This window comes from Tursiops truncatus, chromosome 3 (genome assembly GCF_011762595.2).
Source record: "Tursiops truncatus isolate mTurTru1 chromosome 3, mTurTru1.mat.Y, whole genome shotgun sequence".
In the NCBI taxonomy this organism is placed as follows: Eukaryota; Metazoa; Chordata; class Mammalia; order Artiodactyla; family Delphinidae; genus Tursiops; species Tursiops truncatus.
In genome coordinates this window covers 167,527,523-167,544,485 of record NC_047036.1, presented here as the reverse complement: position 1 = coordinate 167,544,485, position 16,963 = coordinate 167,527,523, and the positions used below count along the sequence as shown (strand labels likewise).

Genomic DNA, 16,963 nt, shown 5'->3' with positions numbered 1-16,963 from the left:
GCAGGGGTGGTGGGTACAGGGAATCTGGGCGGGTGGGGAGGTGGGGTTGACAGGACTGGGCAGCTCGGGTGGCAGGCGCACGAGGAAGGCTGGCGAGCGATGGCTGTGGCTGGTCATCTGTCCTGTCCCCGCTGTGTCCTGTCCCGGGTCCCTGCCCCGGGAGGCCTCCCTCCCTACGCCCCTGTGCCTCCCTTCACAGCCCTTAGCCCAGCTCAGGTCCACACCCATGTTCCCAGATCATCGGGTCGGGCCTGTCCCCCCGGGGCCTTGAGCTCCCTCAGGACAGCAGAGGCCCTGGGTGAGCCCCGTGTGGCTGGGTCTGGGCTGGAGGGGAGAGGGCCGCTGGCTTCTGGGGGCTCAGGTGGGGAGTCAGGCGCTGGGCCCCGGCTGTGGGGTGGGGAGCGGGGGGGGGGGGGGCGGCGTGGTGGTCCATCCCGAGGGCTGGTCAGCCTGGCCGCAGCCTGGGCCCTCTGGTGCCTGCTGGTCCGCAGGGGGGTTTGTGATGACCCTTCCCCTTTATAAACCCGTGTGACCTCGGTGGTTCCCTGTGATCCCCCTCAGAGCTGTTGTCACACGGTCCCGGGCACCCGTGGCCTGCCCTGTGGACCGCAGCTTTGGCTGCCCTGCGAGGAGGAGCGACAGAGGCTCCTGTGCACACAGGGTGGAGGGGCCCAGGGGTCCCAGCCCGGATGCAGTGGTGACCCCGTGTGTGCCAGGACCTCCGGGGTCCCCAGCAGTCCAGCCGTGAGTGTGACCTTCAGAGCGCGGCCTTAGCTGCCTGCCCGCTGCCCTGTGCGCCCAGGCATGGGGTGGTTGAGGTCAGGACCTGGACCTGGTCTGGTATCCGCCTGGGCCTCCAGGTCTGTCCCAGGCAGCTGCCCGCCTCGGCTCCCATTCCCGGGCTCGTGCTGCCCTCTAGCGCCCGCCGGGGGAGCGCCTTTGGGGAGCCAGTGGCTGCGTCTTGGCGACATGGACCCCCCCCCCCACTCTCTACTTCCTGGACTGGTGGGCTTCCTGCCTTTCTCACTCCCCAGCTCACTTTGGGGTGGGGGGAGGTGGACTTGGTTAATTGTCCTCCAAGTTCTGGGTCTGCGTGCACTTGGGTTCTGACCTCTTTCCAGTCCTGGAGGGAGTCTGGTCTCCTCTTGTCCCAGCAGGGACCCTTCCCTAGAGTCTGTCCCCTAAGCCTCTTCCTCATGGGGGTGGGTCACCAGCTACCCCACTGGGCCCCCCTAACTCTCGTAACTCTTGGCACGGGCGGGGGCCTCTCCAGCCTGCAGCCTTGTCCCCTAGAGGAGCCCGATCCCCGCCATGCTCCGTGCCACGCTCTGTGCTGGGTCAGCCAGGCGTGGTTATAGCCCAGGGTGAAACACGGCGGGAAACGAGCCTCTCTGGCCGGACCTCCTGCTCTCCTGGTTCCAGGTCCCGGCCTTGGGCAGCCTGTGGTCACTGGGGCCTGGGTTCGCTGACAGCAGCCGGGCCAGTACTGGAGGGACCCACACACTGTTCCCCTGCTTGTGGCGGCCCCGCCCGAGGAGGGGTTCCCTGCTAGTGAAACACACAGGACCTCACTCACCTTCCGAGCCCCTCCCGTGCTTCTGCCTCTGGATTCCAGCTGTGAGGTCAATGCCAGTGAATCTGGATGAGGCCCTGATAAGAAAAGGTTTTATTTCCGAGACCCCTTGTTTGAAATGTGTGCTCTGGCCTCCAGCATCGCATGGGCTCTTAGAACGGGCTACCTCTGTTAGTAATTCATTGCAGTCATTTGGTCTTTTGTGCCGGAGAGAGTGATGAAGTGGCCCCCAGGCTCCCCTTGGCCCTGCTCGGCTGCCTGGCCTCTGTCCTTGGGGCCGGGTAGTTTGGGTGCCTCCTGGGGAGAAGGGAACCGGCCCGTGGCAGTGATGGAGGTGCTGACGCTCTCTTGTCTCCCTTGCAGGTGTGGCCGTCTCTCTGCTGCAGCCATGGGGTCCGAGGATCACGGGGCCCAGAACCCAAGTTGTAAAATCATGACGTTTCGCCCAACGATGGAGGAGTTTAAGGACTTCAACAAATATGTGGCCTACATCGAGTCCCAGGGGGCCCACCGGGCGGGCCTGGCCAAGGTGGGTGATGCCCCAGGCCCCCGTGCAGCTCTCCCCGGCCCCTACCCTGTGCCCACCCAGGGGCAAGGGGCCCGAGAGGCACCCGTTACTCTGCTCATTGAGCCCCTCTGACCTAATTTATCCATGAACATATGTTCTTTCCCCAAGCCAGGCACAGTTCTGGGCACCGGGGTCCCCGGGGGCGCTGATCCTGGGTGGGACACAGAGCATCATGGTGGGACCAGCAGCCGTCTCACCCCATCAGGGGGGTCCCAGGGGAGTCGGTGCTGGGGAGGGCTTACTTTTTGCCTTTATATTCCTACTTAAACACATTTTTTTTGAGACTGTAATGCACGTATGAAGCGAGTTCAAGCATTGCGACAGGGTAGGAGGGAGAATGAGTTCCCCCTCCACCCACCCTGACCCCGGCTCCTCTGCCTGGAGCGGCACGGCACTGATTCCTCGTGTCTCTTTTCACGGAGCATCACACGTGGACGTGCATGTGCGTGTGTGCGTGTGTGAACACCGGCAGATAGCATGCCTGCCCACGCCTCTTCTGTGCGGGGAACAGACCTTGGGGACGGGTGCCGAGTTTCTTCATGTGCACGTGAACCTGTGTGTGTGAGGGTCTGCTCACCACATAATCTGGGAGATTTGTCACCTGATTTGGGTTCTTCTAGTTGCTTCCTGTATGACCGGCACTTTATCTAATATCCAGCCCTCTATTATTTAAGCTGGGGTTTGCTAAGCCTTTTCTGCAAAGAGCCAGATAGTAAATATTTTCAGCTTCTTGGGCTGGACTGTCTGTGGCCACCACTCAGCTCTGCGGCCGGGGATGACCCACAACCCCACAAGCATGGCTGTGAGCACATGAAACCTGATTTATAGACACCGAAATGTGCATTTCGTAGAATTTTCACCTGTCCTGAAACAGTCTTCGTTTGTTATTTTCCCTCAACCATTTAAAAATTTTAAAAAAGGAATTCCCTGGTGGTCTAGTGGTGAGGGCTCTGCACTTTCACTGCCGAGGGCCTGGGTTCGATCCCTGGTCGGGGAACTAGGATCCCACAAGCCACATGGGGTGGCCAAAAAATAAATAAGTAAGTAAAATTTTAAAAAGTAAAAAAGAATTTAAAAATTTCTTTTCAAAAAATGAAAAAAAACCCAGAAAGAATGCCAGCATCAGCTCCGTGGCTGGACGGAAGCAGGTGGTGGGTGGTATTGGGCCGCGCGTCACGGTGGTCTGTCCCCAGACGGTGTCTGCAGCGAGGGGACAGGTGTGCTGGCCTTCCTCTGCCCACCTCCCCTGCCGGGTTTGGTTGGCTGTGTGACATCCATGCCTTTAATCTCAGCCGCGCAGATGAGGAGAGAGGTGGGCCTGCAACATCTTACCTCCTCTCCCCTCTCCTTGGTTTTCGTTCCTTGGGCCCCATGACAGCACACACCCAGCAGAGCCTTCTCATCGGGGTCTGTGGCTCTGGAAGCCCCGGGCCTAGGTTCTTGCAGGTTCGGAGCCTCCCTCTGGGCTGGACCGATTGGCTGGGGTCGGTTGTCAGGTGCCCCTTTCCCTCAGGTGCCCCAGCTGGGGGCGGTGCGGGGGACTCAGAGGCCTGGTGCCCGTGGGGCTGGGCGTGGGGGGCCCCCGTTCACCTGGAATGTGTCCTGTCCCTCACCTCGTTCCGCGTTTGCCGGGATGCAGCGCCAGTTCTGTTTTTGGATCCAAGTTGTCCCCTGTGCCAGGAGTCTTGGTAACCTCGTGGAGTGCTCCGCTGGCAGCACCTGCCACTTCCCCCGGCCCCTCTCCTTTCCCTCCTCCTCTGCCATCTCCGGCTTCGGCTTCTGGGCTGTTGCCAGCACCTTCTGTCCCTGGGCTGCTTTGGGTGCAGCCTCGTGTGGCGTCACCGAGTCTCCCCTGCACGTCCTCGCCCCGGCTCTGCTCCTTCCCTTTTCTTCTCCTTTGCCGGCTCCTGCCTTTCCTTTGAGCCCCATGCCTCTGCTTTAAAGCCTTTAATTCCCGTGGACCAGTTTTCCACTAACTTACTTGAATCGACGGGAAACCATTCGGACTGGATGTTTTTGTGAGGCAGATGTTTTCAGGGCACATTTTCACTCTGCCCTTTGTTTGTTTTTTTGGCTGTGTTGGGTCTTCGTTGCTGCGTGCGGGCTTTCTCTAGCTGTGGTGAGCGGAGGCTACTCTTCGCTGAGGTGTGCAGGCTTCTCGTTGCGGTGGCTCCTCTTATTGCGGAGCACAGGCATGCGGGCTTCAGTAGTTGTGGCACGAGGGCTCAGTAGTTGTGGCGCACGGGCTTAGTTGCTCCGCAGCATGTGGGATCTTCCTGGACCAGGGCTCGAACCCATGTCCCCTGCATTGGCAGGCGGATTCTTAACCACTGTGCCACCAGGGAAGTCCCCCTCTGCCCTTTGTTTGCATGTTCCATTCCACTCTTCTTAAGTGGTATTTTCTTTGCTGTTTTCTCTCTGGCAAGGGCAATTCTCTCTGGAAGGGCACGGTGAGGGCGGGCAGGGGCTGCTGGGAGCAGCTCCCCCGCTGTCGCTGAGAGATCCTGTGGGGACAGTCACGCCGACACACACGCGTGCACCAGCATCCCTGCTCCCGTCAGGCAGGGACGGCGTGTAGGTGCCTCTAGCCCCTTGGGGCCTCCCGGCTACTGCGGGGACAGACGGGTCCAGGGAGGCACGTGCCACGGCCCTCGGTGCCCCCAATTCCTTCCGACGCGGGCCGTCAGCCCTGAGGGCTGCCAGCCTCTTTGGAGAAGGGACACGGTGTCCTGCTGGCCTGAACGAGTTCTGTAGTTGCTGGGGTCCCCCTCACCCCGGTCTCATCAGCCTTGACCGCCCTTCTGTGTGTGTGTGTGTGCGTGTGTGTGTGTGTGTTGTTGAGGTTTCTTTTTTCATCAAAGCTACATTTGATAGCCCCCCGACAAAAGCTCTGTCGGGCCTGGGGCAGCTAGGTCGGGGTGGGCACTCAGCAGGCACGGCTGGGCCGGGGCCCGGAGCTGAGGGGGCTCTGGGTACGGGGGCTCCCACCCTGGGGCCATCGGGGTGGTGGGTCACATTCCTCACCCACCCTGAGTGTGCTCTGGGACCAGTGTCCAGCTGGGCTCCTTCCCCCTCAGGCTGCTTGGGAAGGGCTGGGGGAGGGAGGGAGCCAGGAAGGGGCGTGGCTTAGGGTCCTGGGGAGGGGTCAAGGGGCGTCAGTGCTCTCAGTGCCCTGCAGCCAGGCGGTGCCCTGGCTCTTCTTAGCCTCCAGGCCTGCTGCCAGCAGAATGGCTTTGGGTCCAGCTGGTTCTGGGGGGCAGAGGCCGGCCCCTCACTTCCTTCCCTCTAGAAGGGTCTCCCACACCTGCCCCAGCTGCCCGCCAAGCTGGCCACCTCCCTGGTGTCACGCCGCTCCCTTGGGTGTGTGGCCTCTCGGTCCTCCTGGCCTTGGCTGAGTCTTGCCCCCTAGCAGCTTCGAGTCAGGGTCCGTCCAGGGCCACACAGTGGGGATGCTCATGGGCCTTTAGGGGACATCCTTCAGGTGTCCTCTGCTTGGAGAGCCTCCTTTCAAATCCTGCTCTGCGGAGACTTGAGGGTGTTAGGCCGTGGGATTTTTCCAGAAGCTTCGGGTTCCAGACCAGTGGCCTTCTGTTCATGCGCCTTTCCAGAACCCGCTTAGCATGTGCCTGGGAAAGTGCAGTTCACACGTGTGAGCCAGGTGTCGGGAGCATCTGCTGGCTCCTCCCCAGTGTCCAGATGTCACACAGCAGAGCCCGAGGGGACAGGACTGAGCCCGAGGCTCTCCCCTGAGAGCGGAGGGCTGAGGAGTGGTCCATTCATCCCGCAGCCTGGTTAGGGAGGCGTTTCTCCAACACACTTGGGGCGGGGGAGCCGGTCCAGGGTCACTGCGCTTTCCCCAGGAGGAAACTCAGGCTTTTCTGCAACGAGGAGGCATCAGCCACGTAGTTAAAGAGCAGCTCGGGGTCCCGGATCCCTCAGCCCACAACCCGTTTCCCTGCAAGAACATCCCGTATCCTGGAGGCATGGGCCCTCTTCTCCTTTTCTTTTTTTTTTTTTTTTTAAATATTCATTTATTTGGTTGCGCCGGGTCTTAGTTGCAGCAGGTGGGCTCCTTAGTTGTGGCTTGCGAACTCTTAGTTGCAGCATGCGTGTGGGATCTTAGTTCCATGATCAGGGACTGAACCCAGGTCCCCTGCATTGGGAGCGTGGAGTCTTAACCGCTGTGCCACCAGGGAAGTCCCCCTCTCTCCTTTTTATTTTTTGCATTTCTAGCCTTGAGTGTTTTAGTTCATCACCTGACTCCTCAGATTTCTCACTGGGAATCTAACAAAACGGTCGACGGGCAGGCTGAGCCCAGCACCCTGTTGTCACGCCAGGCGCCTGTGGCATTGTGACTGAACAGCTGTGTCTTCTGGGAGGGGGCTCGTCCCCATCTAACTCTAAATGAGGGTCCTGCTGGCACTGCTGACATGAGGGCTAGGTCATTCTCTGGGGGGCCGTCCTGGGTGCTGTGGGGTGTGGAGCAGCCTCCCTGCCCCCACCTCCGCGATGCCAGGAGCTCCCCCAGTCCTGACAACCACAGACGTCCCCAGACATGGCCCAGTGTTCCCCGTGGGGCGGGACTGCCCGGGTGAGGAGCGCTGACTTTCTCATCGTCGCTGCTGTCGTTGTTACTGATTTATGTGGGTGGACACCCCCATGTGTGCTAGTTGTGGGTGGGCAGCACCCTTTTTAGCAGGAACTGGAGAGTCAGTGTTTTCGTCGCCAAGCAAAACATTTCTTTGCACCCATGTGACAGCGGGATCCTGGGGATGGTGAGTGGACTTAGCCGCTCCCGAGCTGTCGGCCAACTCGGGCCTCAGCGCCGTGTGCTTCCCTGGTGGCCCTGAGCTGGGAGAGGGTTCGGCTCCCCCAGGGTGCGTGGCTAATGCACCAAAAATGGGTTGGTTTAGTTCCTTTTCCCAGAGCTGTTGGGTGGGTGGCCCACTGGACGCCCTGGAAGGAGGTTCGGGGCTTGCAAACACCCACCTGGGCCCGTGGGGCTTGCACAGAGGTCACCCCCGACTGGTGGAGAGGAAACGTGGAGGGGGAGGTCCATCCCCATCCGTGGCACCCTCCTGGGGTGGGGTGGGTGGGCCGGGTTGCCGCCACCTGCTGGGGGAGGGGTGTGGTGGCGCCTGCTGTGGTGGGGGCTGCAGTGTGACCTTCTCAGGCCTCCTCCCACTTGGAATTGTCACCCCCCACTGCCCGCCCCCCACCTCCTGCCTCTGGGCGGCTCACCCAGCCCCACTTTACCCTTATTACTGTCCTACAATTTCCTTTTCTCGCTGGGATTTATCACCTGCGCCCTCCAGTCAGGGCTCAGGCCCTCGCCTGAGTCCTTTGTGTCCCCATGTCTCCCCACCACCTAGAGCTGCGATCGCCCCCAGTAGGTGTCACTGGAGCGAGGGCGCTGGAATGAGTGTGCACTGCGGCACCAGGGTCTCTGCTCTGGGGCCTCATCTGCGCGGAGTCCCGAGCCGGGCACGTGGTGGCCAGAGGGCGCGGTAGCAGAGCCCCTGGGACACAGTGAGTGCATCCCAGGCCGAGGGGCGCACACAGCCCAGCCTGCCCACATCTGCTCACTCTGTGATCGCGCACGTCCTCTGGGGCTGCTCCCACTTCTCCAGGCCCTGGCCCCGTGCAGAGGCAGGCACAGCCCCCTACCCTGCCGGGTGGTGCCCAGATAGGCCTGGCCCCGGGTCTCCTGGGAGCTCGGTGACACGGACAGGGGGTGCTAGGTGCCCCCAGGCTCTCCCTGCCCCTCACCCAGTCCCAAGCGGCCGAGCCCAGGGGAGGCGCCGCTGACCACCCTCCCGCTCCGTCTCGCAGATCATCCCCCCGAAGGAGTGGAAGCCACGGCAGACATACGACGACATTGATGACGTGGTCATCCCGGCGCCCATCCAGCAGGTGGTGACGGGCCAGTCGGGCCTCTTCACGCAGTATAACATCCAGAAGAAGGCCATGACGGTTGGGGAGTACCGGCGCCTGGCCAATAGCGAGAAGTACGCGGGCCTGGGTGGTGTGGCGGGCGAAACGCCAGCTCGGGGTGCGGAGGGCGGGGCGCACGCAGCCCCCACAAAGCCCGCTCTGTGTGCCCTGGGTGGGCCTCAGCACCCCCAGTTCACAGTCCCCCGGTTCTTAGGGGCAAAATCCAGACCTTCGCCCGACCCAGGGCCACGCTGTCCACCTCACGCTGCCCTCAGCGCTGGCTGCGGGGCCGGCCCTTCAGGGCCTGCCCGTGTCCCCTGTCCCCGGAGCACCTCCCCGCCCCAGGACGTCTCGGCTCTGACAGCACCTCCCCAGAGAGGGGCTTCCTGGCACGTCTCCCCAAGTGCCTGGTTCGCCATGGCACACTTGGGCATGCGCACACACTCCCGGGAGCTCACCGGCGCGTCGTGGGCACTCATGGCACGCGGGCACGCTCCCTGGCACACAGCACCGCTGTTCACTCCCCCTGTTCTGTGTAGCTCCCAGCCCCCCTCAGTCGCTGAGGTCTTCTGTGCATCTCTGGCAGTCTCTTTGCTCTCAAACAAGCGTCCTGTGAGAGCAGGCGTTGTCTGTCCCCTCATGCGCTGTCCCTGGCCACCACGGTGCCTGTCGGTGTCTGCAGGGTGGTAGGAGGACAAGAACCGTCAAAACCCAGGTCCCTCCTCCGGCTCCCGTGGCCCTGGCGTGTGGTCTGACCTGGGGGCCCCAGGCCCTGATAGCTGGCGAGACGGGACCCCTGGGTACCGTTCCAGGCAGGGCTGCCCCCCCGCCGTCCATCCACCTCACCGCCTGGCAGTCACCACAGCTCATCCGTGGGCTCCGGGGCCGTGCCCTTGCCGGGAGGGCGGGTATCTGAGTGGAGCCCCTCCCTCGGTGTGTCTGGCAGGTGCCCTGAGCCCCACATGCTCGGTTTGTCCCCAGGTACTGCACCCCCCCGGCACCAGGACTTCGATGACCTGGAGCGCAAGTACTGGAAGAACCTCACCTTCGTGTCGCCCATCTATGGGGCTGACATCAGTGGCTCCTTGTATGATGACGTAAGTACTGAGGCCCCTAGGCGTCCCGGTGGATGTGGAGGTGTGGAGGGGGCGAGCGGGCTCCACCTTGGACCACAGAGGCTGGGGTGACACGGAATGCTCCACGGGGCCTTCTCTTTGGGCTCTGGTTGCAGGCACGTGCCAGCTCAGGATGAAAGGAAGAAGCCAGAGGTTTGCAGAATCTTCCCTGCCAGGTCATAGTGCTGCCCCTGCCCCTGATCCCACGCTCGGCCGCTGACCTAGCGGCCCGGCCACAACGCAGTTCTAAAAAGATGACATCGAGCGTTCCGTCCCTTCTCCCAGGGGCCTCTCTAAATTCTCGGTTGTTTGAGTGCTTTTCTTCTCAAGTTTCTGTCACTCCATCTTCCTGGAAACCTGGGAGCCCGAGTTCTCAGCCATCCAGGCCACCCCTGGGTCCACTCACGTCCAGTCCCTCTGCTGGGCTGGGAGGGCCCTGCTCCTCGGCCTTTGGGCCTCTGCCGCCCGCGGCCTGTCCAAGGGCGAGACAGGCCCTGGTCGAGGCTTGATGCCGAGGTCCCCGAGGGTGCTGGCATCAAGCAGAGGGAGGTTTGAGTGGGACCGTGTTTTGGGGGGGACAATTTATAAATATTTATGGGACCTCGGATAGCCCTGGGATGGATCTACCGGGGTTAATTTCAAAGCTCTGAAGCCTGAATCTCTCCTGGGTGCGTTCTGCACGGGGTACCCTGGGCTAGGATCTGGCCCTCTCCACTCCCCGGGGGCCCCCTCTGCCTCCCTGCGTGCTCCCCCCGGTTGTTCCCCTGAAGGTCGCCTGAGGGGAAGACTCTTGTCGGCTCAGCCCTTCTCCCCTGAGGGCAGCTGCCACCTGTTCTTGGGTAGCGGGGAGGTGGGGGCAGGAATAAAGTCCCCTCCTGAGAAGGGTTGGGACCCTCCTTGGCGCCCAGGGGAGGAGCCTGTTAGAACAGGCGGCTTGTGATTCCCAAAAGGCGTGGGAAACACACGACTGCCGCTCAGGTCCCAGCACGGATCGCTGCCAGTGCTTCGCTTCACCGGCTTCACAGAGCCCAGCTGACCTGGGCCCGGACCTTCTGTTAGTGGGTCCACTTTGTGGTGCATGGTGCCGAGGGCATTAGTTTGTTACCTGGAAGATGCAGGTCAAGCTCGAAGTGAGCTCACCCACTGCCCCCAGAACTACAGGGAGATGCCCTCACCCCGGGGGTCCAGACCGAGTTTGCCCCTGTCCTGCTTCCTCCTTCCTGGGCCTCGGTTTCCCCATCAATAACATGGGGCCTGGCGGGCGCATGGCAGTCCTTCAGTGGGTGTGTCCCGGACCCTGAGCTCACACTCTTGGCCTTGATCCCAAAGGGTCAGATGACCTGCAAGGCCAGGCCTTCTCCCAGCGAGCACACAGCCCCTGGGAGCAGGCCTGCACCTGCTCGGAGGACGCGGCCCCAGAGGCCCTGTTGCACACTCTGCAGCCCAGGTCCCTAACCGTCGACTCCCACCGGCACCTGCACCCGCACCCGGGCGCACCTCCCCCATCTCCCGGCTACGCACCTCTGAATGCCAGGATTGGTCACCTTGTTCGTGGCAGGTTTTGTGGTTACACAGGTGTGTTTTAGCACCGTGGGCCAGCTCGCCCTTGGGCCAGTGCAGAAGTTCCTGGGTCGGGTTGACGGGGGCGCCTGGCGGGGCTGTGGCCCCAGGGCTTTCTGGGGCCTCTTGGGGCCTGTCTACTGCTCCCCCTGCTTCTCTGCTTTCTTCAAGGGCCTCCAGGCCCGGGGAGAGGGGCCAACCTCCAGGGCCCCCATTTCCCATGCCAGGCCGCCGAGGCCTGGACCACCCTCCCTGGCAGCCCAGGATCAGTGCTGGGCTTCCAACCCTCTCTGGTTTCATTGTGTTTGCGGCTCCTCCTGGAAGCTGCTCGGGCAGGAGGACCGCTGTGCGTGTCCCCAGGGACACGTCTGGTCTCTGAACACAAGGAGGGCTGTTTCCCCTGGGCCTCTGCAGGCAGGGCCTGGCACAGTCCTGGGCAGGAAGGCACCTCTGTTCTTTTTTTTAAATTAAATTAAATTAATTTATTTTTGGCTGCGTTGGGTCTTCGTTGCTGCGCACGGGCTTTCTCTAGTTGCGGTGAGCGGGGGCTACTCTTGGTTGTGGTGCGCGGGCTTCTCATTGCGGTGGAGTCTCATTGCGGAGCGCGGGCTCTAGGTGTGCAGGCTTCAGCAGTTGCAGCATGTGGGCTCAGTAGTTGCAGCACACAGGCTCAGTAGTTGTGGCTTGCAGGCTTAGTAGTTGCGGCTTGCGGGCTCTAGAGCACAGGCTCAGTAGTTGTGGTGCACTGGCTTCGTTGCCCCAAGGCTTGTGGGATCTTCCCAGACCAGGGCTCGAACCTGTGTCCCCTGCATTTTCAGGCGGATTCTTAACCCCTGGGCCACCAGGGAAGTCCCGCGCCTCTGTTCTTTAAACACCATGTTTAGTCCTTAGAGCAACCAGGCGATTTCCCCGCAACTCCAAGTGGGGACATCGAGGCTCCGTGGCTGGGAAACTTGCTGAGTCCCACTCTCTGTGTCCAGTCCCAAGCAGGTGTTAGAATCTAGGCTGTCTGACCGGTGGCCCCAGCTGGCTATGCCCTGTGACCTCGGCCAGCTGTCCTCTTGACTTGGCCACAGTGTGGACCTTGGTGCCTGGGGGTTGGTGTTGCCCAGCTCCTCCCGCCAGCCCGATCCCAGCTTGCGGCTCTGCTGCTCGGTTTATGGATCGTGACTTCTTGGAAGGGAATTAGACCCCAGCAGCCTGATGGGATGGAATAACTGAAGTTCATGTGCTCGTGTACAGGTGGGCGTGGAGTCAGATGCCTGATTGTCAAATGACCTGTCCTTTTCCATGTAGAGTTTTGGAAAGTTAGTGCTAGTTGGATTGGTTTTATTTATTTGTTGATTATCATACTTACTGTTTTTTTTAAGCGTTATTGAGATATAATTCACATACCACACAATTTGCCCATTTAAAGCGTGTAATTCAGTGTTTTTTTGTATATTCACGGAGTTGTGCAGCCATCACCACAATTTTAGAACATTCTTACCATCCCCAGAAGAAGCCCCATCCCCGTTAGCAGTCACTCCCATCCCCCTTCTCAGTCCCTGACAATGACGAACCCACTGTCTGTCTCTGTGGATTTGCCTGTTCTGGACGTTTGGCATGAATGGAATCACACACTGTGTGTCCTTCTGTGTCTGGCTTTCTCACTGAGCAAGCATTGTGTTCTCGGGGTCCACCCACGTTGTAGTGAGTATCAGTGCTTCTCTCCTTTTCATGGCCAAATAATATGCCACTGTATGGATGGACCATATATTCTTTATCCATTCACCAGCTGATGGACATTTGGCTTGTTTCCACTTTTTAGCTATTAGGAATAATGTTGCTCTGAATATTCACGTGCAAGTCTGTGTGTGGACATGTGTTTTCATTTCTCTTGGACAGCTACCCAGGGGCGAATTGCAGGTCACATGGTAACCCCATGTTTAACTTTTTGAGGACCTGCCAGACTTTTTTCCTAAGCAGTTGCCCCATTTTCCGTTTCCACCAGGCAAGCCTGAGGGCTGTGATTTTTCCATATCCTCACCCACACTCGTTATATTCTGTATTTTTTATTTTAGCCATCCTGGTGTGTGTGAAGTAGTATCTCATTGTAGCTTTGATTTGCATTTCCTGGTGGTAATGATGTTGAGGGTCTTTTCATGTGCTGATTGACCATTTGTATGTCTTCTTTGGAGAAATGTTTATTCAGATCTTTTGCCCATATTTAATTGGGTTATTTGTCTTCTCATTATCGAGTTGTAAGAATTTTTCATGCATTCAGGATACAAGTCCCTCACTTGATAAATGATTAGTGAGTATTTTCTCCCGTTCTGTGGGTTGTCTTTTTACCTTCTTGGTTGTGTTCTTTGAAGCACGGCAGTTTTTATTTTAATAAAGTCCAATTTTTCTGTTATTTTTTCTTTTATTTCTTGTGCTTTGGGTGTCTTATTTAAGAATCCTTTGCCAGTTCCAAGGTCGTGAAGATTTGCCCCTATGTTTTCTTCGAAGAATTTTATAATTTTGGCTCTTACATTTAGGTCTATGATCCATTTTGAGTTAGTTTTTTTATATGGTATGAAGAGGGAGTCCAAATTCATTCTTTTTCATGTGGACAACCATTTGTTCCAACACTATTTATTGAAAAGACTGTTCTTTCCCCCACTGTGTAGTCTTGGTGCTAGGTGGGATCCTGAATAATAATAGTAATAATAATAATCGTTGTTAGTTTTAGATAGGTATCTTTTCTAGGGCAGTTTCAGATTCACGGCGCAGTCGAGAGGAGGGTGCAGAGAGTCCCCACACGTGCTTTGCTCCCCTGCACCCTCAGCCTCGCTCTCTGTCAGCGTCCCCACCAGAGCTGTGCGTTTGCTACACTGATGCCTTGTCCGTGTGTTTGTTACATTGGGTCCCTTGTCTGCGACTCTGATCCTAGGGTCCGTAGTTGACATTCAGGCTCACTCTTGGTGTCATACCTTCTATGGCTTTGGACAGGTGTATAATGGCAAGTCTCTGCCGTTATGGTGTCATACAGAATAGTGTCACTGCCCTAAAAGGCCTCTGTGCTCCAGCTGTTCGTCACTCCACTTCCCCCAAGCCCTGGCAGCCACTGATCTTTTTACTGTCTCCATAGTTTTGCCTTTTTCCAGAATGTCTTATAACTGGAATCATACAGTATATAATCTTTTCAGATTGGCTTTTTCCACTTAGTCACATGTAACATCTTATGGAAAAACCCAAACGACCTTTTTGGCCAACCCAGTATTTACGGGTCTTCCGTGTCTTGTCATGGCTTGACAGCTCATGTCTTTTTAGATCTGAATAACATTCCATTGTCTGGATATATCGTGGTTTATTCTAACCGTTCACCTACTGAAGGACATCTTGGTTGCTTCCAAGGTTGGGCAATTACGAATAAGGCTGCTGTAAACAGCCGTTGCAGATTTTTGTGTGCACATAAGTTTTCGTTCAACTCCTTTGGGTGAATACCAAGGAGCGTAATTGCTGCAGCGTATGGTAAGAGTATGTTTAGTTTTGTAACCTGCCTTCCGGAGTAGCTGGCGCATTTTGCATTCCCACCAGCAATGAATGAGGGTTCCTGTTGCTCCACATCCTCGCCAGCATTTGGTGTCATCAGTGTTCTGGATTTTGGCCATTCTTATCTGTGTGTGGTGGTACCTCATTGTGGTTTCGATGTGCATTTCCCTGATGATGGGGAGCATCTTTTCATGTGCTGATTTGCCATTAGTGTATCTTCTTGGGTGAAGTGTCTGTTCAGGTCTTCGGCCCAGTGTTTATGTGGGTTGTTTGCTTTCTCATTGTTGAGTTTTAAGAGTTCTTTGTATATTTTGGACAACAGTTGTTTATGTTTTACAAAGATTTTCTCCAAGTCTATGGCTTATATTCTCATTCTCTTGAGGACCCCAAATTTTGTTTTTAAATAAAAATTCAAAAATTGGAGGCTTGTCCCTAGAGAACCTCTGGGTTTGCTCTCACGTGCTGCCGACGGTTGTAGTGACGGCCCCGCGAAGGGCTCCAAGGCCCAGTGCAAGCTCAGCGGGGCCGAGGCAAAGCTCAGTGGGTGAGCCTGCCCTGGGTTCTGGAAGAGGATTTGGGGCTTTGGCGCCATGTGTTTGCTGTGCCTGACCTAGTACCACAGTCTCCTTGTACTGAGGGGAAACTGAGGCCCAGAGCAGAGAATGCCTTGGCCCATGATGAGTTATCGCCCAGCTTAGTCTAGACCCCGGGTCCCCTGTCCATGCGGGCTGGATGGGGGCGGGTGGCAAATGGACAGGGCTTTGGGGAGACGACTGGTTGCTGGTGCCCCCAGTCTTGGGCATCTTCCACTTGAGGCGACCCTGGGCTTCTCATGCTCGCGGTGGGGGTCTGATCGTGGCCCTCCTCCATGTCCTGGGCTCTGGCCACAGCTCACCTTGCAAAGACCGACCTGCCAAGTCGGGCCTAAAACGTGGACGCGGTGGGTGGCACTGGGTGGATCTGGGGCATGAAGGAACGCTGCCATGCACTCAGCATCTCAGCAGCCCCGAGGCTTCCCCGGGGACTGGAAGTCAATGAAAGCATGTTTTACGAGCTCTTATGACAAGACGGGGTTTGTTTGCTCGTGGCGTTAGGAATAGATGAGCCTGGTGGGTGGGGATCCCTCGCTCGTTTGCCTGGCTCTGAGTGCCGTCCCCGTCTCCGCTGTGGGAAGGTGCGGGAAGGCCTGTCTGGCACGTCGCTGGGAGCCCCGCTCGGCATGTTCTTCCTCCTCTGTGTCACTGACTTCCCGGCACGTGAATTATTCACCGCCAAGCGTGGCCGCAGCAAGGCCTTCCCCGCCCATGATTCACACACAGCTCAACGTGGGGTCCAGGGGAAGCGTTGCCTGGCCGCCTGGCCCAGGGCAGGGGGCCTGTGCCTGTCGGGTGTGCGCCGCCCAGGGTGGGTTTTGGACCCCTGGGGTGGGCGAGGCTCGGAAGCAGGCAGGTGTGGGGCAGAATGCTGTTTGGGCCCTGGGCAGGGGGTCACACCGCAGCCCGGGCTCCGAGGGAATGACGCAGGTGTCTCACTGCCGGCGTCTGGGGGCGAGTGACGGTGGGGGAGGCTGGGGGCCGGGGTGGCTGGCAGGCTGACCGTGTGCTCGCCGCCATGCAGGACGTGGCCCAGTGGAACATCGGGAACCTGCGGACCATCCTGGACATGGTGGAGCGCGAGTGCGGCACCATCATCGAGGGCGTCAACACCCCCTACCTGTACTTCGGCATGTGGAAGACCACCTTCGCCTGGCACACGGAGGACATGGACCTGTACAGCATCAACTACCTGCACTTCGGGGAGCCCAAGTCCTGGTGAGGGGCGGCCGCAGCCCCGCCGGCCGCTGCTGAGGGAGGCGGGGCTGCCCAATGGGCGAGGGTGGGGGCTGTAGTGGCTCCTGGGGCTGCACCTGGGGCTGTCGGGCAGGGCAGGCAGAGGTCGGGGTTGGGGGCTCCGCCGGCCCAGCCCCCGCTAGCTGAGGGCACGCACGCCCCCCAGAAACGCGCTTACGGATCCCCGGAGCCTGTGGTTTGCGCTCAGAGCACCTTACACTGAACGTGGCTGCTGCCAGGCTTCCGGTAACGCCTCTCAGGGCCGCGCTGTGCTGGGGGCTTTGGGGCCACGGGCCTGGGGAGTGGGCGGCCTTGTGCCTGAGCCTCCCCTCGCCTCCCCTCGCCTCCCTCTTGGCCTCCAGATTGGGGGGTGGTGTTAGCCGTTTGCAGGGTGTGGGCGGGCATGCTGGGCCCTGCAGGGCACTCTGTGAGCAATGGGCCCCCCAGGCTGGGGCAGATTGCCAAGGCGGTCGTGTTCTGGAATCTCCCAGCTGAGCACTCCCCTGACACGCAGCTTCTGCCAGGGGGCCGGCAGGAGGCCGTCTTTGTTCGCTGTGTTTCTAGCAGAGACTTCTGAGCCGGGGGCTTCGCATCGCCCTGCCTCTCCCTAGCTGTTAGAAGGTTCTGTTGTCACAATAATCATCGCGGCTCAGGGGAGCAGAGAGGTGCTCAGGAGCTCAGCCAGTGAACCCTCACCTTTGTATTGGGGGGGCCACCCAGCAGGGACCCAGGCGGACCCTGGCCAAGGCGCCTCTGTCTTGTCCCAACAGAGAGCTGAGCCCCACGTGGCTGAGCCTGTGCCTGCCGGCCTGGGGGAGGGCCCCCTACCCCCTTAAGTCAACAGGGATGTTCTGGGGCCCTTTGC

The 16,963-nt window shown here is 59.0% G+C and overlaps 1 protein-coding gene across 2 annotated transcripts in view; it reads left to right on the top strand.

The window, feature by feature from the left end:
* KDM4B (lysine demethylase 4B) overlaps positions 1-16,963 on the top strand; it is a 128,756-nt gene that overhangs the window by 32,357 nt on the left and 79,436 nt on the right. Inside the window, exons 3-6 of one of the 2 annotated variants that reach the window (XM_033854605.2) lie at positions 1,937-2,102; positions 7,974-8,163; positions 9,057-9,172; positions 15,887-16,080. In XM_033854605.2, coding sequence (XP_033710496.1) covers positions 1,937-2,102; positions 7,974-8,163; positions 9,057-9,172; positions 15,887-16,080 — 666 coding nt within the window. Of the gene's footprint in view, positions 1-1,936; positions 2,103-7,973; positions 8,164-9,056; positions 9,173-15,886; positions 16,081-16,963 lie in introns of those variants that run through there. The other variant, XM_033854604.2, reaches the window with a different exon arrangement.